A 23,706-nucleotide genomic window follows, 5' to 3' on the forward strand; every position below is an offset into this window, starting at 1 on the left:
CCTTTTATAATAGGTAAAAAGAAAAGTAGGTTAGATCCAACGGCTGAGAAGAGACGCCCTATCTTAGCCGTTGGATCTAAAGAATTTCACACGGATCGCGGGTTTCCGGGCTCGGGTAGCGGACAGACTCTATCGGGCTCGGATAACGGACGGGTATAACGGGCCGGGACTCGGATTTGAAGTTATGTCCGAGTCCCGGCCCATTAACCCCGATTCATCGGGCCGGGTTAGCCCGGCTCGGGTTGACTACGGACAGCGGGCTCTAAGGGGCCGGACCCCGGGGTCCCAGTGATTCAGTGATTTTTTTTTTTTGAGAGCTCTAACGGTCTCAGCCCTAGTTGTCGGTAGTACTCAAATCCCATTAAGAAAAACTCAACGGGATTCAGTGATTTTTTTTTTTTGAGAATTCGACTACGGTCTACGTTAGTCGTTACAAGGCATTGATGCATCATGGAGATGTAATGAGCACGATAACCGCCTAATTTAAACCGAGAATGAAAGAGGCCTAAATCCCGACAAATTATTACATTATTCATAGCCTAAATTAAATAGGATAAATCTTGATGGCAACTGCTTCTACCGAGACTCGATCCCACGACCTCATGGTCTTAAGAGGGGTATCCATCCGTTACACCAAAGGGTGGTGGACCGGATTCAGTCATTGTTAGGGGTTAGTTCAGCTCCTCATAAAAACAATGACATAATTAAACCCTAACAATGACTGAATTAAACCCTAAAATGAAGTCAGAAAAAAATTAATTGAAAAAACCGTAACAATGACTGAAGTGTAAGATCAAGATGTATAGGGGTGGATTTGTTAGCGGATCAGCCTGAACAATTGCTCAAGATCTCAAGGGTTCAAGTCTCCTTGGACGCATTTTTGCCCACTTTTTGCTCCTTTTGTTCTTTGTAATTAGACCCAATCCTCGTTTGCCCTTGTGTTAGGACCATTTCAATAAATGATCCCAATATTCTTAACAACTTCTAAAATGACTCATTATCTTGTTACTTTTCTTGTTTTGGCAGTGACTATATAATATTAATACCAATTTTACCTTTATGTTTTTTTATATTATGAAAGATAAAAAGTTAATATGAGGGAGAACGGCAAAAGATTTGATCTTTTCTATCTCTGAGGTAACTATTTCTTCTTTTTCATCTTCCTCTCGGAGAAGAAGAGACTCGTTTGTAGAGAGAAACTAGTTCTTTGTTGGCGAGTCTCGTTCTTCTTCTCTCTCGCTTTATCCTTCTTCAAACTACTTTTACTTTATTCCGAGGAAAAAATTATCGAGATTTGTGCATATATACAGGGGCGGAACTATATGTAGACTAACCTAGACTATAGTCTGGGTTGGCTACTAATAGTTTCGGACCAAAAGGCTATCGCTGGTGCGGTTTAGCCTTGCTGGTTGAAGCTCGATCCTCACACATACATGATCAGATGTTCGAATCCACTCAAATAGCGATTTTTCAAATGTTTTTTTTTCAGCTCATGTCTTGCAAAGGAATAATTCAGTTTTTGTCCCCAATTGATAACAAAGTTCTGTTTGGCTCTTAACTCGTATGTAACTGTCATTATGACACTCAATTTTGTCAAAAACTTTCTTTTTGCACCTATATCTTTTCGTGCTTATTCTTTTGTATTTAATTTTTTTTTCTTTTATCTTTCTCTCTCCTATACTTTATGTTTCTCTCTTGTATACTTCGTCTTTATCTCTTCTTCTTTATCTTCCTTCACTTTACTTTTTTTCTCTTAGTTGTTACAACGAAATGTAGAGTCTGTTTTTTTTTCGGATTTTTCCTCTTTGTATACGAGGAAAGCAGTATGTTTACCATATTTTGTTTCATTTACATGGTACATCCTATTTCTTGTTTATCTCGAATCCAACTTCAAAAAATTTCTCCGCTTCTCAAATTTTAGGTATGTCTCTATTAGTAGAAAAATAAGAAAATATTATCATAAAATGAATAAACGTACAAAGCAATTGTAATTGAATAAAAAACGTCGTTATCTTTTGCAAGCACTAATGCGTTTGAATACAAATTCAATATGCAAATTTTAAGTTAGCCCTACCTAGAACCAAATCCTGGCTAGACCCTTTCATATATATATATATATATATAAATGCTACAATTATTACTTAGAAGATGATATGCTGACTCATCCGCGTAAAATAATAGTTCAAATGGTAGTCAAACTTTAAAAAATGAAAGTGAGTCAGCATGTCATCATCTAAGTAATTGTAGCATCTCCCTATATATATACGCATAATAATTTGTGAAATTCGTACACATACAAAATGTCTACATGTTTGATTTTGATAATTCAAAGTTGTCCCGACTAATTGAAAATCTTGATTTCGCCTCTGGATGCAGCTAAAGTACACCTTAAAGGTAAATGAGGAAGAAATTTTACTTTAAGGTTAATTGAAAATCCTGATTTCCCCTCTCGGCAGCCCGGCTTAAGTTTGTGATGTTATGTGGGCTGCCGAGGGAGGGGGGTGCGGATTGGGCTGCCCTTTGGTGCTGCTTGGCGCCTCTAAATGATGGGCCGTGAGAAACTGCCACCGCCGACCCCACATAAGACGCTGCTGACTGGTCAGACAAAAGAAAATACCAGTAAGATTTTCAAATCCTAATTAGATTCTGTAGAGTGCCCAAGGGGGGTTTTGTGACAGATCTACTTAAGATTTGGGGCCTTTTCATCCAACGGGTTCAAAACTCAAGAGGAAGAAACCCTTGTTTCCTTCTGTTCGTCTACTGCTTGTTCGTATTAACCTAGTGCGGCTCCTGTCAAGATGAAGAAGACGAGATCTTTTCCCTTTCCTGTAATATTATTATTAATTCAGATCCTTGTTCTATTTCTACTCGTAATAATCATAATAAAAGTAAAAATGGTGAGTGTATATAATATTTTCCTATATCTAGAGAAGTCTCTCAAGGCCAGCCCATAAGTGTGCAAAATGAAGCCTATAAGTTTATATACAAGGCAGCCCGGCTTAAATTTGGGCCAGCGCTTTGGGGAAAGCTAAATAGTTTCCGGGGTGTGAAATTTTAAAGGGAATATGCAAAATTTCGAAAAGTTTCCGGGGAAACATATTTTATGGGGAATATGGCTCAAAATAAAAAATTTTCCCCCTCACCTCCCTCCACCTCACCTCACCTCCCTCCACCTCATCTCACCTCCCTCCACCTCATCTTCTCTCTCTTCTCCGATAGGTCGCCGGCCGGAAAATTTTCCGGCCGGCGACCATGAAAAAAAAAAAAAAAAAAATTTCTCTCACATCTCTCTCTCTAAACTCCGGCGAAGGGGGTTTCCCTTCGCCGGAGTTCCGGTCTGTTGAAGAACAGACCGGAACTGGTCTGTTGAAGAACAGACCGATCTGGTCTGTTCTTCAACAGGCCAGATCCGGTCTGTTGAAGAACAGACCAGTTCCGGTCTGTTCTTCAACAGACCGGAACTCCGGCGAAGGGAAACCCCCTTCGCCGGAGTTTAGAGAGAGAGATGTGAGAGAAATTTTTTTTTTTTTTTTTTTCATGGTCGCCGGCCGGAAAATTTTCCGGCCGGCGACCTATCGGAGAAGAGAGAGAAGATGAGGTGGAGAGAGAAGATGAGGTGGAGGGAGAGAAGTGAGGTGGAGAGAGAGAGCTGAGGTGGAGAAGCTATTTTGCTTTCCCCCTAAATAAAATTGTCAAACAAAATTGACCAATTTTTGACCAAGTCTTCACACCCCGGAAACTATTTAGCTTTCCCCAAAGCGCTGGCCTAAATTTGTGATGTTGCGTGGGCTGCTGAGAGGGGGGCGGATTGGGCTGCCGTTTGTTGATGCTTGGCGCCTCAAAAGATGGGCCGTGAGAAACTGCTACAGCCGACCCCACGTAAGACGCTGCTGACTGGTTAGAAAAGAAAATACCAGTAGGATTTTCAAATTCTAATTAGATTCTGTAGATTGCCCTGGGGGGGTTTTGTGACAGATCTCTATTTATTAAGATTGGGGGCATTTTCATCCAACGGGTTCAACTCAAGATGAAGAAACCCTTGTTTCCTTCTGTGCGTCTTGTACTTGTTCGTTTTAACCTAGTGCCGCTCCTATCAAGATGAAGAATACGAGAGTTTTTGGCTTTCCTGTTAAATTTGGGCTCAACACCAACAACAAATTCAAGAAGAAGAAGAAGAACAGAGGAGCAGGTAAGTTTATTAATTCAGATCCTTGTTCTATTTCTACTAGTAATAATAATAAAAGTAAAAGTGGTATTTTTATTGATGGAGATTTAGTAGTACATGAGATACTGACCAGATTACCAGTTAAATCACTATTTCGTTTCAAATCCGTCTGTAAACATTGGAATTCTGTAATTGGAAAAGATCCAAACTTTATTGATTTACACCTTAACCGATCAAAATCACGTAAACCTAGTCTCTTTATCATCCCTTCTAAAGCCCCTCCCAGTTACCCAGGACGAAGTTACATAAGTCAGGGACGCATCTTCCGTGATCAATATCCTTTGGATCAGTTATTTATGACAGCTGATTTGATTGAAGAAGGAAGAGGAGGAGCATCCATTAACACTACAACGGATCCGTATAACCGTAGTTTTGATACAATTTTAAACCCTGTTAATGGTTTGATTTGCTTCATCGACTCTCGGGTGCACAATGCTGTTCAAATTTACAATATAAGTACCCAAAAACGATCTCAATTGATTGAGTATCCCGAAGAAAGTAAGAGAACGGATGGATCAAAATATCAGTTTGGATTTGATCTTGCCACTAATGAACACAAATTAGTTTGTCTTGGGCGTTTGTTATGGCCAAAGTGTCGTGATGTTTGTTATGTTTTGACCCTTGGAAAAGGCGTTCGAGGTAGAGATGATAATACACAGCTTAATGAATGGAGAAGAATAGATGAAGTTCCACCAAAACCAGTGGAAAATCCTTCTGTTTATGTCAATGGTTCAATATATTGGAGCACTAATGAACTTAACAGGGGTGGAGAATATTGGATAAGAGAAAATCGCCCCGTATTTATAGTTGCATTTGATGTTGGAAGTGAGAAGTTTAGAACTATTCAAGTCCCTGATTTTATTCTTGATCAACCTAGGGAAAATTGTAAACGTGAACTTTCACATGAAAATATTGATTTATTAGAAGTAGAAGGACGTCTAGCTCTTCAAATAAAAATGAATAGTTATTTCATAAAGTTATGGATATTTAATGATGAAAAAATAGAGAATATGACAACAACTAGCCAACAAAATTGGACAGAAGTAACCATAAGCTTACCTTTTAGTTGGGGAAAAGGTAGATTTGTTCGTCTTCATTCAGTACTTGATAAGATAATCTTAACAACCCATTTAGAGGAGTGGGATACTTATGGTAGAGTAAAGCAGAAGAAATCTTTCTCTTTTTATTCTTACAATTGGAAGAAGGATGCCCTTGAGAAGTTTGAAATTAGTGGAATCCCAACTGATACGTGCTCTATAAAGCTACTTACGAAATTCGATGGAAGTCTTTTGTCTCTTCCAACTTGAGCAATATTCCACAGTCATAAGACAATTCGGAGTTCAGGTGGTTATTAAGAATAGGCTGGAATAATCGAATCGAGCTCATGGATTTATCTAGGTCATTTATGGCCCAACAGAGGAAGCGAACCCGCGGCCTCCTTAGGGGAGCAGAGCCAGTTCCAAATCCAATTGATCCGGGACTACATCCCATCTTGAACTTAAAAGAAGCAAGATTGCAAGAAATATTTTATGAAGAAGAAAGGCCATGCATCTCTATTATTTTGATTGGAAAAAAGAAATATATTGAGCTGAGTTCGAAAATCGGAGGAATCCTTTATTGGACACCGATTCCAAATTTGTATTCCTCTCTTCTATTTATAACGTTGCGCAAAGTACTTCGCACGTTTCAAACATGAGTCGTTTGAAGTATAAAAAAAAAAGACTTGTTCTTACAATTATTTTTGCTATTAAGTTATATAGTTTTGATGTTTGCTATTAAGTTATATAGTTGTGGTTATTTCATCAAAAAAGAAAGTTATATAGTTGTGGGAGATTCTAGTGATGGTATTGTTGCAAAATTATGTTATTGGCATTCTTTATTTGGATTCTAGAGGAGTCTTTGAAAATTTTGTAACCATTAACGATTGAGACTAAATTAGTAAGTTGAGCTTTGATTCAACATTATTATGAATTACCACTACCAAACCCATGATGTGATCCAAGTCAGTGAAGGGAGATATCCAAACTAGGTTGTTGCAGTAAAAAGGCATTATTGGATTGAAAGGTTAATTGCCCTCTTTACCAACAGGAATAGCTCCCAATTTAGATACATTGCCTCTCTGTCAATGATAGGCTAATTATGTTTATTCCTACGAGAATTTCGAATCACAAATTGAATTTGGGTCGAATTTGCTCCTATAAAAAGAGATGTAGAGTGACAAATGAAATTGGGGTCGAATTTTTAGACCCAAAAGTTAGTGTTTGCCTTGGAAATTTTCAAGTTTCCTTCAAATCTAGTTGAATGTGGCATAAATTTTTCTCTATTTTTTCAAAGGCTAACTTTGAGCCTGTTAGACATTTTGTTTCAATAATATTAATCCTTTGTCGTTGTTAGTAATTTCGCCTCAGTGCTTGTTTAGGAGCCAAAAAAGAAACAAAATTCGACCAACTTCGGATAGGATACAAACTATGTACCCCTAGCTAGCTCTAATAAACAGCATTGGTCTTTATCGACTAGCTGTGATTTTACTGTTTCTTCTTTGTGTAAGCACTTATGTATTGTACTGATTAATGCTTCTTATTGGAAGTATTCATGAAGGTATACAAATTTTCGTTTCTTTGATTGAATTGCTGCAACTAAATATACCTCATACAACTAGTCCGAATGAGGATTCTCACTGGACACTTCCCCCCGCCAAATATCATTAGGAAAATGTACTTCAACCGACAAAAAGATGCTCACATCATGCGCGGAATTGTCTTGTTGAACCATTCTAAGTTTTACCAAACTAACGTATCTATTTTGTTATGTAAGTAGAAAGTCTAATCGGGTTGATGACTTTATAGCCCGAAAAAGAGACGATGTGATAGCTATAATATTTTTGGTAACTAATGAAGGACAATGAAACAATCTGATAGCCGGAAAAAAAGGCTGGGGGGGGGGGGGGGGTTTAAGTTAAGCCTCAAACACAAGAAGCAACTCTATCAAGCTCGTAACAATTGACAACATTTGGTGGAGATCCGATCAAGTTTTTGGTTCAGTTTTCAATATGGCTTAGATCTTGAAATTTTGGGGAACTTGAATTGCTTTTACAAAACATTTGAAGTATAATTGTTGGCTCCACATAATTCACGAGTTGAGAAGAAAGCTATAGACAAGCGATCCTATGTCTATAGCTTTATTTTTGTATGATTTTGTTTCAATATCTTTTTCAAGTTTGATCATGTTCATGTAGTTAGGGGTGATAAATAGATTTTTGGCTCCACATAATTCTGTCTCAAAGCGAATTTATTTTCTCTACTTAATCTTTTTCATGTTTTTGACAATATCATGTTTTTTTTTGTATATTTCGCGAAAGAGCACTTGTGAAAAACATTAAGCGAAGAAAGAGAGTGTTTTCTTTCCTTTCGTTCTCTTGAAGCTTGGCGCATTTGTCAACAATAATTTTCAAGCGTAGATGATACAGACAAAGGATAGAGGAGAATTTGGATGGAGTTATTTTTGAAAAAAAATCAACACTTGAAGTTAGACAAATGAAAAAATAGATTTGAAATCCATTTGGAAATATAGGACCTCCATTTAGAATGACCCAAATAGACAAATGAAAAGATAGATTTGGGATCCATTTTTAGGAGTCAAATTGGAAAGAAAGAATTATATATCATAGGAGACTATCTAAGTAAACTACAAAATAAAGATTAGAAAAGATAGATTTGGGATCCATTTAGAACGGTTGATCAAATTTGATAGATGGGTAAAGTGATTTGAAAACAAAATCTTTTTCTCTGAAGCTCTGTATCGGAGTTCAATAGGAAGGAGGAAAAAGTTAGTTCAGATGTGAATCTGCAATAAGATAATGTCCAGATCATGATGCACCCAAATGAACTAATCTGACGGTTTGCTTTATGTCGGGTGGGCTTCAAGCAACCTTCTAGAAGGTCCCTGGCTCCCTAATCTGATGCCCAAAGATTAAGCCATCTCCGCATCTGATGTCGGAGGTACTTGGCCGGTTCGGATCTAGTGAGAGAAAGTGTTATATCCCGACTATACCTCCTCAATTGATATAACCCGTAGAGATCGAGCTCCGATCACTCTCGGAGTCGTGTCATACTCCGACCACTCCTCTCGACATTAATGTCTCAGACATTAATGTCTCAGACATTAATGTCTCAGACATTAATGTCTCAGACATTACTCTCCGTGCCTTTTCATATAAGCTTACTGATTTTACTGTCAGAGTCTCTTATACATGATGTTGAACCATCTTATCAGGACGAATCAATGTGTGTAGTTGGGTCTATTGGGAAAAATGACCATCTATGAAAACATTTGTTATTAAGGACCAATGCCTTACACGTACCATCAGCCCAAGTTGCATGCTAGTAGAGGGTTGTGGTTGAACAACTAAAAAAAAGTATGATACGGCTGTTATTTTGAAGCATTAAACTTGTAATTATAGGAAATTAATCAAAGTCAATTCAGCCTTTATTGAAGACCCTCCCAAATAAATTAATCAGCCCAAGTTGCATGCTAGTAGAGGGTTGTGGTTGAACAACTAAAAAAAAGTATGATACGGCTGTTATTTTGAAGCATTAAACTTGTAATTATAGGAAATTAATCAAAGTCAATTCAGCCTTTATTGAAGACCCCTTTCTCTTGGATTTTTAGATCAATGTTCCCTCTTCTTGTGCTGATATTTTTTTTTGGAAATCAAACTTCATTTAAACGCCAAAAGGCTAATGATAATTACATCATGAAGTTTAAAAGAACAAAGGCACAACCAAAACCGGACAAACAAGACAAGTTACGCCCATTTGGGGTGCCTCGAGAACTTCCTGATCTAACTGGTGGGCTACTTCTGGTGCAGTCGCCGCTAACCATCTAAGGGTAGTTTTATAACTGATGCTTCTTTCACCTTCTTCTCATCTCGTCGTCAACCGTCGGCGTGCAGAGTTTTGGTTTGTGCCTTTGAATCTGATACATCACTAGAGAGAGTTGTAAGTTGATGAAGAAACTCCCAATAGTGGTCTATGATCAAAGCACTTGGACCTGAATAAAAACGAAAAAACAAAAGGGTCCTAAAGACCAACAAAAGAGGCCATAAAGACCAACAAAAGAGACCCTAAATACCAACACAGAAACATAACCTTTATTGTACTAAGAAAAAGAAAACTAGTAATACTATCTTCTCCCTTGCTCCACATCACTAACTGGATCGATCTTAGGTTCCGATCTAACTTCTGTTTTGTCTAGATCAAACATGAACTGCTTTGATTTGTCAATTTTTTATTTGGTTTCAATCCCAGAATTACAAATACTTCCTAATCTTCCAATTAATTTTCTCATTCCTCTCTCATTCCACTACTGTGATTAAAGAGTTTGATCCATTGAATCACAACCCTCTACTAAACCACCACACTGCCTCTATCACGAGCCCCCACCACAACTCCTTCATGAAAAGTCAGCAGATCTTGCCCTAACAACCATTTGCACCACCATCATCATACAATCATCCTCACTAAACACCGCCACAGAAACCAAACCACCACCACATCACCATCACTAAACACCACCAGATCTTGTCGTAACCCCCATACGCACCACCCCCACGACACCACCACCACTAACAAACGCTTAGCAACAGTAGATCCAACACACACCACCACGACCAGATCTGAATCTCAAACTTGACGGAGAAAATTCAATGGAGATGAGAGTTCGGGAAAAAGTTTCTTACAGGAGAGAAGGATAACTATTTAAACTATCAACAGAAAGGAAAAAGGTTTCGGCGAAGGTATGACCCTTCGCGAGAGAGCCACAGATCTAGAACGGAGAGAACCATAGACGATTTTTTTGGAGAGAGAGAGAGAGTGGTTTTTTGTTGTCCCCTCGTGTTTGTACTGATATTAAAACATAGTAGGTTCCCGTGATACGTAATGATGCAGAAATTTCCTCTTGAGTACGACATAAATTAAATAACTTACCTCTAACACCTAAAGATGAACAAAATTAAATGAGAAGAGAGTAGAGGAAACTTGGGATAGTGGATGTGGATTGGGTAAATATAATTTTTTTTTTAGAGGTAAAGGTTGTAACAGTGGGAAAAAGGTAGTATTTGCAACTACTATCCCGTCCCCCTTTTCTCTTGTGGTATAAATGACTTGCCCCCAAAAGAAAAATTTAAGAATTAGAAATCGTATTTCGAGAAAAAAAAATTTTCATTTGATCTTTATCAAGCTCCCAAAAGACGGACGACCAGATTTTTTTCTTAACCGAGTTGTTTTATTATATAAGATGGTGACTCTAAAGATACTACTTTTTTTTTCTCAGACTCAGCTTCAGTTTGTGTTGTTCAATGCCAGCAAAAGTTAGGCCCGGTCCGAGTAGAAAAGATGGGCCCTATAGACGCTCCCTGAAACACAATAATAGCAGAGGCGTTGGTGGACTTCGCCGTGGGCATAGAGGTTCTACTGAAATGGAGATTAACAAATCTACAGAGTTTTTTAATGCAAAAAAATAGGCTCCATCTGGGTTCGAGCGGGAGACCCCTTGATCAACAGTCAAATGCTCTACCACTGAGCTACGGACCCGTCATTGGGTGAAATGTTGAATTCAAACTTATTCTGACACAATTTAAATACGGACCAAAAATCTAGTTAGAAGATGAATTAAATAGCAAAGAAAAAGTTGAACCAGAGAAGAAGAATTAAATACATTACAAACTGGAAGTGTTCGTTTCTTTTCAGTAAGTTGTTAGCTGAAAAGTCGAGAAACCTTATAAACAAAAATATAAGTTCGCGAGGAAAGCCAAGAGAAGCTTGCCGGTAAAACGCGTTTTTTCTCGGTTACTGCCACCTTTTCGTTGTGGCGATCTTAGCTGAAGAGTTGCTTGTAGTAGATTTTTTCGCACCTGAGTTGGAAGAATCATAACAAAAACATATATAAGATTAACAAGATAAGTCGAGTTACTCATTAATCATCGTGAACGCAAGGTAGAAAAGTAAGACTGTATATTTTAGATTCACCTTCTCTTAGATTCAAGTTTCGATCTTTAACTAAAAGTGTCTGTGTCACTTTTTATCCTTTTATTTAGAACTTCAATTCCTACTAATATTTGTTTTTCCTTTTTCTCGTCACGGCTAATGCGCGATATACCTCTTAACATGTTATTCAATATATGTGTGTGTGTCCTAAATATGGAACAAGAAAAATAAAGGCATGTGATTGGAAGACATACTTGTTGAGACTTTCCGAGAATCCTTAGCGGCTGAATCCTTAACTGCTGATAGTCGGACTGATGCTGTTTGAAGCAGCTTTTGTGAAGGTGGTCGAGGAATTTTAGTGGGTGTTTTACTCCTGCAAAACAAATGGCTTCGAAATGTTAACACAAAGTGGATTTTGGGGTTTTAAGGTTTCATTGTTTGATCAAGTTTGCAAATCCAACAAACACACTAAAAATGACATTGTTCATCATCTTACAGGAAAAACAATGTCGATTTCTACATACTATAATGTTGTCAAATTCTTTTAGCATAACGAATCTCAAGATTGATAAAAGAGTTTTTGCAGATAACGGCTGAACAAGAAAAGAAATACTTACTTCTCTGTAGTTATCTCTTCGGATTGTTTTTGACCTTCAGGGAAAAGAGTGAACTCAACAATGCTGTTCATCGAGACATCAGTTTCGGTTCCCATTGAAAGCCCACCATCAGATATATCACTCAATCTCTCCTCTGACTCTACGTCACCAAACCCTAAAAGATCAACTTCTGTAGAAAACCCCTCACCATCTTTCACTACAGCAAGCTTTGACTGACGAAAAAACTCTTTATGGTGCTTAAATTCATCCAGTGATTGCGTTGAACCAGTATCGGATTGCTTATCACTGTATTCTGAACAATTGTCCTGATCAGAAGCGGATTTCTGAGTAAGTCCTGGACCTCGCACACTTGATAATTTCCGACTTCTCTGTGAAGCTCCGCCCAGAGAATGCCTCCTTGGGGAGGAAGATCGATGCTTCAATGGGCTCAAGGCATGCTTATCGCCATTGGCAATTAGAGGCACAGCTCTGATATCTTTAATCGATTGCAGTCGATCAATCTCACTGTCTTTCTTTGTCACCAACTCTTTAAGAGATGCGACCTGCAAATTTGAGAATTTAGAAGTAGAAAAATCAGTATATCGAGGTAGTAATTGTTTACTTGGATTTTGATGCGTCGTTCTTGATTCTTCGTAAGCTCATTTACTTCGACTGAGATATCATTTTATAAGAGGTAAAATCAAAGAAGGACCAACTATCATGTATATATATTACCAAAATCACATATTAAATACTTAAATTGAAGTAAAAGAAGATAATTGCACAGCTCTGAAAGCAATTCACCTGCTCAATTAACTCTCTAACATCCTTGCCCTCTTTGTTACTCTTTGCAGCCCCAAGCTCAACTCCAGAGACCCTTTCAGCAAACTTTAAGGTACTTATTGTCTCGGAATATGAATCTGTGTCGGGGTTAAGCTGTACAAACATGAGAGTTTTTGCCTGACCACCTGCAAAATAAAAATAAAAAGTAGGATAAGACGCTAGTAAATTTGAGAGAAAAAGTTCAGAATCACATATCAGTTCTTAAAATAGAAATTACCTAGAGAGCTTTGGAGTACTTGAGTTAGTTTGCTATTTCTGTATGGAACATGTGAATTCTTTTGAGACAGAGCAAAGATGACATCCCCAAGAGCAGATAACGATTTGTTTATATGTTGTGCTTCCCTGAGTCTCTCTCCGGTAACCTCAGATCGATCTACTCTTTCACTTCCAGCAAGATCTACCAAATGAAGACTACCACGTAAAGTAGCTTCACTCTTCAAGTCTGTACCACGAACATGAACAGTAAGAACACTGTGAGATCTGCTACTTCTCTCGTTCAGAGCAGTAGAACCAACAGCCCGGTTCATTGATCCAATCTGCATCAATTCGAGGACATCTGAGGTTGAGTTGACAGGGTGCATACTTGCGTCAGGAACAGCTAATCCATTGGGTTGTGAAGTAGCCCAAATCCCAAGCGTTTGCCAGTCAAGGAAACAAATGTCAACCAGAAGAGAAACAGATCTCTTCTTTTAAACCAAGTGCGACCTCATGGTCCAATTCTAAACCAGATGCCGATCTCAGAGGATTCAAAAGAAACAGAAATCTACGTTGCAATAATAAATTAAAAAACTGTCTGCAAGCATGTGCAAACTCAAAAGAAATAAATATCGGGCAACAAAAAAGAAAAAGACTATAAAAGTCTAGTGGACATCCAATCGCTTGGACAAAGAGTATTTTCCCATCAACCCGCTCCTGAATTCACTTGTATTCCTCCAATTAGTCCTATTTAAAAACCAAAAGGATATCTTTTTTGAGTACCATCGCTTGAGAGCAAATCACGAACTTGCTCATTATATATTTCAACCATTTGAACACTGACTTCATATACGAAGGAGCTTTTTCTATTCTGAGAGATCAGGAAAAGATCATTTAGAGCTCGATAATTGACACCCCAATCCTTTTCAGACGATGCATCGGGCCCTGTCTGCAGGACACAAAATTCAGGCGTATAAGCAACTATTCACTATCCAGGGGCTAGGGATAGCAGTATCTATCTTGAACGCAAGATTGACTACTTGAAAAGGTTATATACCATAGTGTAAGTCTTCCCTGAACCAGTTTGACCATAAGCAAAAATGCACACATTGTAACCGTCAAGAACAGATCGTATTAATGGCTGAGTGTCCAAAAACACATCCTCTGGAAATAAAATAAATAAATCGTCAAACTCCAGCATTCAAAGGAACGTCAGCAAAAAAAAGATGCATCAAAATTCATACTGCATAAGATTAGGTGTACAAAATAACGATAGTCAAATGCATGTTGTGTGCGACCAGGTTCGCATGGTTTAAAAAGAAAAAGAGGCAAGAACCTCAGTACTAACGATCGAACCGACTCTTCTCAATGGAAGCGAGAAATATATCATTCAAAGGCTTCCCCAAATCATCACTTATTTTCATTTTTCAGTTGACTTAATTTTTTTTTCTTTTTAGTTAGTTTTGGTGATCTTTTCCATTATAAAACAGTTGTAACCAAGGTTTTGGTATTTGGCTTAAGAGGAGAATATAATTTCAGGGTTTTATGAATTCAAAATGAGGTGACTCTTTACGGCTTACTCTTTATATGTAACAGTTAACATGAATATTTGAAGTACCTTGAGTAGCTGCTGGACCAAAAACCTTGTTGAACTTGAATGGTCGATGACTTTCTTTTCCCTGTTTGGAAAGATTCCAGACAACCAACTCGCCATTCTCACCAATATATTCTATAGTTGTCTGCCTTTTGTTTTGTCCAGAGAGGAATGGCCGTACCCGACAATACACTCTAATATTTCCTATCCAAGAAAGAACTAAATGAGCGAAACAACACATACATATTAGAGTAAGAAAAAACATTTGTGACAAGAATTGGCACCTTTTAAGTCTTGAACTTCATTATACAGCCTTCGATTTTCTGTGAGAACCATATGATAATTTTCAGCTGCATCAGTTAGCACTTTAAGATTTACACCTGCACAAGTTGAAAAGTAAAGTAACAAATGAGGAAATCACTACAAGCTGAAGATCATAATGGCCCATCATTTAAAATACAATTCATACCCAAGTGACTGAATTCGTGATTGTAGCTCCTCTGCGTTTTGACAACTTCCTGCTTGATGGACTCAGAGGCCCGCCTTAATTCCTGAATAATTTCGTAGAATCATAAGTTTAAAGATTGATCTGATTTTAGATATTACAGAACTAAAACCAGAGATACTAGAACATGCTAAGACTGCAAATACCTGAAGAGCTTGGAACTGGAAATCCGTGAAACTCCGGTATCTTTGTTCTCTTGCGTACCACTTCCTAGCTTTAGATTCAGAGAAGGCCTCGAGTGCTGTCTCCTTGTTTCTAGAATCAGCCAAAAGGGATTCAAGTTCCTTCAGCTTCACATTGAACTCAACTTGAGCTTCTTTTGCCTGTGTTTCCAACTGTAGGCAACGTTGTTCATAGTTCATCTTGGTCATTTCTAGTTCTTTCCTCAGAGTTAAAATCTCACCATCAGTCTGGTCCTTCTCTTTCCTTAATCTAACCAAATCCTGCTCTTCAAGTTTCTTCTTCTCCTCGATTCTGGTCTTCTCAGTCTGCAAATGTTGATCCAAAAGTAAAAGGAAAAAAATTGTGAGTAGAAAAAAAAAAGGACCTAACATAAGAAAATATCTGTGGCCGTTATTTTTTAAGGAAAAGCTGACTTGACAAGTTCAGAACTGAACCTTCATCTGCAGGAGCTTTTTCATGACAATCTGTAAGAAGAAAAAATTGTGCTCATAAATTTAGGTTCTCGCCCTATAGTTAACAACTTAATTATTTCACGAGTTGAAAATTGTAAGCAATCACTAAGTACCTGGGCTTCGTCACTTGTCCCAGTTGCAAGGGTTTCAAGAACTCTGATTCTCGATTCATACTTCTCCTCACGAGTCTTATACAGATTGTTTTGCTGCAGGAAGACAACAAGAACAGTATGTACAAATTACAATACCGAAAGAGTTCATGTCAAAGCAAAATTACTCTACTCCTCTTCCAGTGAACACGTAAGTAATTAAAAATAAACTACCTTTCTTATATGTTCTGCTTGAGTTGAAAGTCTCCGCCCAATCTCTTGTGCAACTCTTTGTAATAGGCAAGCCACCCGCTGGTGAAGTGGGAGAAGTCACTGATTAGAAATTCTACAATAAACTAACTTTCATATGAAACAAAGCAGAGACATTTTATTCAAGCATGCTTTGTTATAACATGCAAGTGTATTCTCACTGGCATACATGAGGTAGTGTTAGAGAGTCAATTCCACTCGGTCACAACCGAGTGGGTTGGTCTTCATTAATCCTAATAGAATTAGGATTACATTAGATAATCCTAATTCTATTAGGATTACATTAGATAAAGATAGAGTTTTTCATTAATCCTAATTCTATTAGGATTACATTAGATAATCCTAATTCTATTAGGATTACATTAGATAAAGATAGAGTTTTAGTTTTTAGATTTTATAAGACTCCTAAGTTATAAACCTATAAATATGTATCTCCATAGACAATGTAATCAATCAAGTTGTAGTGTTAATAAACAAGGTATTTACCTAGCTCTCTCTCTCCCTCTCTCACGATCAACTGTTCACTAATCATCATCAATCATCCTCGGTTACAACCGAGAGCTCCATTCTTCTCTCTCTCGGTTATACCCGGGTATCCATACTATCACACTCGGCTTCACCCGAGAGTCGTCACATATCATCTCGGTTATACCCGAGAACATCATCCCTTCTCCATCTCTCTCGGTTATCAACGAGACGATCATCTTCTTCACCTCCACTCGGTTATATTCGAGTGTGTTTATCGTTCAAAGGTTTAACCTTTTCACATGGTATAAGAGCCATTATTTTTTTTTTTTTTTTTTTTTGAATCATGACTACTCCCGAAGCTTCCGAAACTTCTCAAGTTCACGATACCACTAAAGACCCCCACGTCAATCTTACAAGTAAGTACTATTCTTCTTTTCACCCTCCTTGGGTTATTGATTCCGGTGCCGCTAAACACATATGTTCCGTTTTATCACGGTTTTCTTCCTATTCTCTTGCTCCTCCGGATTTATTTGTTAGATTACCCGATGGATCAAGAGTTAAGGTTCTCCATATTGGTTCGGTCTATTTTTCCAATAGATTTTATTTACAAGATGTGCTTCATATTCCATCTTTTCAATTTAATCTCATATCTATATCTCAAATTTCTAAATCTCTTCGGTGTACCGTCTTATTTGATAATGACTTATGTCTTTTTCGGGACCGAACAACGAAGATGGAGATTGGGCATGGTAGTCTTCATGACGACCTTTACTTCCTTCGCACGGAGCGTAAAATTCTTTCCGTTTCCAATTTAGTTCGAGATACATCTAGTCATGAGTCTTTTTCTTTATGGCATTGCCGTTTAGGCCATCCATCTTTTTCTCGTTTTCAGTTTTTTAATTCTAGACTTCCATGTATGAATTTTAAATTCTTATCGAAAAAAGTGTCGTGCGATATATGCCCGCTTTCTAAGCAATGTCGATTGCCTTTTCCTACTAGCACTACTTCTTCCACTCATATATTTGAGTTAGTTCATGCCGATATATGGGGTCCTTTTCCGGTTCCCTCCACCTCCGGGTGTCGTTATTTTTTGACCCTTGTTGACGATTTTTCTCGTTGTACTTGGATATTCCTTCTAAGTTCTAAATCGGATTCTACTATGCTAATTAGGAATTTTTCTAATTACGTTCATACACAATTTAATTGTGTGATAAAAACAATTAGATCGGACAATGGTTCTGAGTTCATGAATCATTCTCTCCAAAGTTGGTTTCTTGAAAAAGGGATTACCCACCAACGTAGTTGCACTTATACGCCTCAACAAAACGGTGTTGTTGAGCGAAAACATCGCCACATTCTTGAAGTCGCTAGATCTTTACGACTTCAAGCTCACCTCCCTCTTTCTTTTTGGGGAGAATGCGTTTTAACCGCCGTCTATCTCATAAATAAATTACCCACACCAATTCTTGATGGGAAATCCCCTCATGAAATTCTCATGGGTGCTCCTCCGAATCTTTCACACTTACGTGTATTCGGATGCCTTTGCTATGCCCGTATCCCTTTGGTAAAAACCAAGATGGACGCCCGGTCCTCCGCCGGCATCTTTCTTGGCTATCCAAGTGGACAGAAGGGTTACCGTATCTACAATATCTCTACTCAACGTATCTTTATCTCACGAGATGTGTCATTCTTCGAGAACCGCTTTCCGATGGCCTCTCCGCCTCCGGCACAACCTCCTCTCACCGATCCATCCCCGTCCCTCTCTATCGATGACGACGGTAGTTTTAATTTTCCGGTGATTAACGAGTCTGCTCCCAACTCACTGTCCGACAGCAGCAGGTTCACCGATGAACCTACTGTTCCTGTCGTCCCTGCTACCGACTCTGTTTCAGGGGTGCCTCCAGACACCCCTGCTGACCCGTCTTCGGAAGCCCGACCTCTTAATTCCCCTTCGGGGGTGCCGACAGAAAATTCTGACGGACTCCCCACTTCAGGGGTGCCGTCAGAACCTCCTGTCATCAATCCCAGCTCGGTCCCTTCGCTGCCCCTGCCCGCGACCGATGTTCCCGCTTCCGACTCTTCCGTCGTTGATTCCGGCAGACCGGTTCGGTCACGCCATCCACCTAGTCACCTCAAAGACTATGTTTGCTCCAACACCACCACCGTCAAGTACCCACTTGAAAACTACTTTTCCATCAACTCTTTTTCTACTTCTCATCAACAATTTCTTTCCTCGGTCTTGTCCTCAACCGAACCCACTTCTTTCACCCAGGCAATGAAATCTTCTCATTGGAAGGATGCAATGGCCAAGGAAATTTCTGCCTTGGAAGAAAACAAAACATGGACTCTTACTAACTTACCACCCGGCAAGAAGCCTATCGGTTGTAAATGGGTGTATAAAATAAAATTCAAGCCCGATGGCTCCATAGAGCGCTATAAAGCTCGCTTAGTGGCTAAAGGCTACACCCAAATAGAGGGGTTAGATTACAATGACACTTTTGCTCCAGTTGCTAAACTAGTAACCGTTCGAGTTCTTCTGTCTCTCGCCGCCATTAAAGGCTGGTCTCTCCATCAGTTGGATGTTAATAATGCCTTCCTCCAAGGCGACCTACATGAGGAGGTTTACATGAAACTTCCCCCCGGATTTTCGTCTAAGGGGGAGTCTAAAGTATGCCGCCTTCATAAATCCCTTTATGGTCTCAAACAGGCTTCCCGTCAGTGGTTTTCCAAATTTTCCTCCGTTCTAATCGAACGTGGTTTCTCTCAATCTAAGAGCGATTATTCGCTTTTTACTTTTCGTTCCCACTCCACTCAGATTTATGTTTTAGTCTATGTGGATGATATCATTATCACAGGAAATAATGATCATGCTATTTCCCAGTTAAAATCATACCTAAACAATGCTTTCTCACTAAAAGATTTAGGACGTCTCCAGTACTTTCTTGGTATTGAAGTATCTCGTTCTTCACAAGGCATTTTTCTATGTCAACGAAAATATGCACTTGACATTCTAAAAGATTCTGGACTGACCGCTGCACGTCCTTCGGAGTTTCCTATGGAACAAAAACTCCGCCTTCGTCCCACTGACGGTACACCATTGTCAGATCCGTCAGTTTACCGTCGCCTTATTGGCCGGCTTCTCTACTTAACAGTTACACGGCCAGATATCGCTTTTGCTGTGAATAACCTTAGTCAATTCATGCAAACACCTAGTCAGGTACACCTAGACGCCGCTCATCGCGTTCTACGATACTTGAAAGGTACCCTTGATAAAGGAGTATTTTTATCCGCAAACAGCTCTCTCCATATTACAGGTTACTGTGATTCAGACTGGGCTGGTTGTCCTTCGACCCGTAGATCAACTACAGGATATTTTACAATGTTGGGATCTAGCCCACTTTCATGGAAATCAAAGAAGCAACCCACCGTTGCCAAATCTTCGGCAGAAGCAGAATATCGAGCTTTAGCCATCCTCACATGCGAATTACAATGGCTCAAGTATTTATTACTTGATTTTGGAATCAATCACTCAGATCCGATGACAGTTTACTGCGACAACAAAGCCGCTCTCCACATTGCTGATAATCCCGTTTTTCACGAGCGTACCAAACACATTGAGATCGATTGCCACATCGTTCGTGAGAAGATCAAAGATAACGTCATTGCCACGCGCTTTACAAGTTCAGATACTCAGCTAGCAGATATCTTCACAAAACCACTCGGGGCAGAACCATTCAAGAACATTATTGGCAAGTTAGGCGTTACTTCCATTCCCGCTCTAACTTGAGGGGGAGTGTTAGAGAGTCAATTCCACTCGGTCACAACCGAGTGGGTTGGTCTTCATTAATCCTAATTCTATTAGGATTACATTAGATAATCCTAATTCTATTAGGATTACATTAGATAAAGATAGAGTTTTTCATTAATCCTAATTCTATTAGGATTACATTAGATAATCCTAATTCTATTAGGATTACATTAGATAAAGATAGAGTTTTAGTTTTTAGATTTTATAAGACTCCTAAGTTATAAACCTATAAATATGTATCTCCATAGACAATGTAATCAATCAAGTTGTAGTGTTAATAAACAAGGTATTTACCTAGCTCTCTCTCTCCCTCTCTCACGATCAACTGTTCACTAATCATCATCAATCATCCTCGGTTACAACCGAGAGCTCCATTCTTCTCTCTCTCGGTTATACCCGGGTATCCATACTATCACACTCGGCTTCACCCGAGAGTCGTCACATATCATCTCGGTTATACCCGAGAACATCATCCCTTCTCCATCTCTCTCGGTTATCAACGAGACGATCATCTTCTTCACCTCCACTCGGTTATATTCGAGTGTGTTTATCGTTCAAAGGTTTAACCTTTTCACAGGTAGTTCCCCATTTTTCTTCTCAATGCACTCATCTAATATTCCATTCATGATACTCAATAGTGATTGTGTGGGAGCGTTCTGCAACCAAGATAATAAAAGGCATCAGAGCAGCATCAAACAATACTTCTCTGGAAAAAAAAAGAAATCCAGAAACATATGAAACATATCCACAAGAAAGGACTCAAGGTAATACATCTAAACTGTTTGATTTTATCATTTCGGAAATCTTAGCTTCAGGAAGATCAGCATAACGTCCTTGTTTGAGTTGAAACACCTCATGGAACTTATGTCCAACATGATGTAGCAATGCTGCTGATGGATCTACAAAACGATAAACAGAAAGAAACAGCCACTTAAAAACTGGAAGACACGCAGAAGTAGAAAACCTTATCGAGTTATAAGCATGTATATACTAAACCTACACGTGAAAATATTAGGTATCAATTGTCAAGTACAAAGCAACTCATCAGAAGTAGAAAATCTTTCTTTTTATTAATCGCACTGAGAAAACAAAAATCATGCCAATAACCAAGTGGAGAAATTTAGATAATTCGACGTAAACTGCAAGATCAGCAGAAACTAGGATTAAGTTTAAAGATAATGGTTCAGTAGTTGGAAATCCATTCAGAATTAGCATCGGAATAGCCTTCATTCACTTCCATTCATACTCGTCCCATGGCAAGTTAAGTCGGTAGTAAATCAGCATCTAGGACACATAATTTCTAGTCTCCAAGTCATAAGTAGTAATGTTATGAAAGATGAAAGAAATACTACACAACATATATCTGAATCAATTTATATTCTTCATATTTTTTTATTTGATTACTTATCTTCCTTTAGTTCCAACAACAGATAAAAAGAAGAATCAAATACCTGATAAGACAGGATTTCGCAAAACACGTGTAAATTTTGATTCTGGCGTACTCCTCCGCCTCTCCTCTACAGACACCACATCCCCTTCGACCTCAAGATCAGTATACATCGTTGCTTCAATAACATCATTCGTTGCCAGAGAAGCGCTGGTAAAATCCCCATTATTTGGATGTTTGGGTTGAGAATTCATCGCAAGATCTTCAGGGCGAGGCATCCCAATTTATAGGTTAACTTTGAATATGATATCTTAACTAAAAATCTCAATGTACTTTTTCAAGACAATATCACTCCGTGTACAATGCAGCATCAATACGTTATATGGTAGAAACATAGCACGAGGAACAACGCATCCCTGGAAATACATGTTATTGTTCAATACAGGTAAAGTATATAAAATACACAATGTTACAGGGAAAGAAGTATGCCCTCAAGTGCAAAAAAAAGGAAATTATGAACTTCACATATTTCAAACGGATTATATTGTTGATGTAATAAGAAAAGATATTAAAATGGGTGCTACTAAGAATTCATAAAACGTATTCTGAATATATATATATATATACATGAAGTTGTAGCACAGTGATTGTGCATCCCTTGCAAAATCCAGGATGGGTTACATATTTGAGGGGCGTGGTCTACCTTCTTGTATTATTCCATGTAATATATATGTATATAAAGTTGTAAGGGTTAATAATCATAGCATTTAAGGGTTAATTATCATTGGGTCTTCAGGGTTTGTTTGTCAATGCTTCGTGTTTCAAATAGTTTTCATGGCGGTTTATGTGCTTATTCCATCATTATGTTGTATCTATGTCATATCTATACGATGTAATGACCCATCAAAACACAAGTAACTCTGAGGAATCACGGAGTTGTTGGATACATTGTATTTAAGGGAAATCTTTCACTCTATTGGAGTATTTGAACTACTAAAAGTTCTAGCTTAAGCTTCAAGTGGACGACTATCTTGTACGAACTCAAAGTGTAAAAGATTATGGATGAAGATTCAAATTGAATCTTGTATATCCACATACCTGCAACTAAAGGTAGAACAACCTTTCTCCAATCCCCACTAATACGTAAATCAAATGACTGAGTAGTCCTTTACAATGTCTTTAAACCCTTGGGCTACTTCAATAAAACAGTTTAAATACGAAACGAGACTGCAAAATTTACTACAACAAACGCAAGAACTAAACGAACATCCAAGTCTCAAAGAGCATAAATTTCCAACCTAACCTGCAACAACAATGCAACTTAATAAATTCCACGAAAAATGTCGGATCGTGACGAAACTCAAACAAGAAAATTTTCTTATTCATTTAGAAAAATGACAATATATATCTTGTGAAATTTAAACAGATGCACCCTAATTATAACTAAACACTCCAAAGCTCCTATCTTAAGATTCAAACCATATAATCCCACAGCTAAATTATAAAGGATATGAGCTTATAGAACAAAAAATTAAGCAATTTTAACATCTCAAAGTAAAATAGTAAGAAGAAAAAAAGAAAGAGTATTCCAACTTTTTAGGGATTCAGTGAAATTTTGAAGTATTCTAACAAAAAAATTAGTGTAAGAGATATAACTGGAGTCCTTAATTATGATATTAACAAGTACAATTCTTCGAATCAGATCCATACAATAACTTAAAGTTTATGAAACTAGTGTTGGGGAAGTTAATACCTACCTCAACAACACTAAGAGAAATTGGGTCAAAAAGATGGAATTTTGTCGATTGAGCAGAAGATTTTAGAAGCAAAAGGGATTGGATTTCAGAACTTTATCCAAACTACTTCAACTCTCACCTTCTCCAACCTCTCTCTCTCTCTCTCTCTCTCTCTCTCTCGCTCTAAAATCTCTAGAATTTCACTATCGAAGCTTTTGAATACTTCGAACTTCTTCTCCTTTCGAATTCTCCTCACAGAAACAATAGTTTTCTCACAGATATGAAAAAGACAATATTACCCTAATATCATTTCAAAATAAATGTATCCTATACTACTAGATGTTTTGTAGTTTCCCTATCTCACGATCGAGA

The 23,706-nt window shown here is 38.2% G+C and overlaps 2 protein-coding genes across 4 annotated transcripts; one reads left to right on the top strand and one right to left on the bottom strand.

The window, feature by feature from the left end:
• Positions 1-4,008: 4,008 nt before the first annotated feature.
• Positions 4,009-7,495, top strand: LOC147552824 (putative F-box protein At1g32420). Its single transcript, XM_086667774.1, has one exon. It carries the CDS (start codon positions 4,099-4,101, stop codon positions 5,530-5,532), a length of 1,434 nt encoding a protein of 477 aa, XP_086523900.1. The 5' UTR covers positions 4,009-4,098; the 3' UTR covers positions 5,533-7,495.
• Positions 7,496-10,912: 3,417 nt separating this feature from the next.
• Positions 10,913-23,701, bottom strand: LOC147552825 (kinesin-like protein KIN-14J). 3 transcript variants are annotated; one of them, XM_086667771.1, is made up of 19 exons: positions 23,356-23,701; positions 22,697-22,901; positions 21,663-22,014; positions 20,983-21,110; positions 20,787-20,867; positions 15,900-15,977; positions 15,690-15,782; positions 15,559-15,588; positions 15,088-15,429; positions 14,906-14,987; positions 14,721-14,816; positions 14,461-14,640; positions 13,900-14,006; positions 13,613-13,791; positions 12,865-13,283; positions 12,609-12,772; positions 11,826-12,367; positions 11,463-11,581; positions 10,913-11,135 (listed from the first exon to the last, which is right to left on the bottom strand). In XM_086667771.1, the coding sequence occupies exons 3-19, from the start codon at positions 21,874-21,876 to the stop codon at positions 11,071-11,073; spliced, it is 2,919 nt and encodes a 972-aa protein (XP_086523897.1). In that variant the 5' UTR covers positions 21,877-22,014; positions 22,697-22,901; positions 23,356-23,701; the 3' UTR covers positions 10,913-11,070. The 3 variants fall into 3 exon arrangements, with proteins under 3 accessions (XP_086523897.1, XP_086523898.1, XP_086523899.1); XM_086667772.1 differs by having other exon boundaries at positions 21,663-21,860; positions 23,356-23,635; XM_086667773.1 differs by lacking the exons at positions 20,787-20,867; positions 20,983-21,110; positions 21,663-22,014; positions 22,697-22,901; positions 23,356-23,701 and adding an exon at positions 16,097-16,108.
• Between the last annotated feature and the right edge of the window lie 5 nt (positions 23,702-23,706).

Source organism: Eschscholzia californica, unplaced genomic scaffold, assembly GCF_041429995.1.
Source record: "Eschscholzia californica isolate CP2 unplaced genomic scaffold, dmEscCali1.0.p SCAF_3, whole genome shotgun sequence".
NCBI lineage: Eukaryota > Viridiplantae > Streptophyta > Magnoliopsida > Ranunculales > Papaveraceae > Eschscholzia > Eschscholzia californica.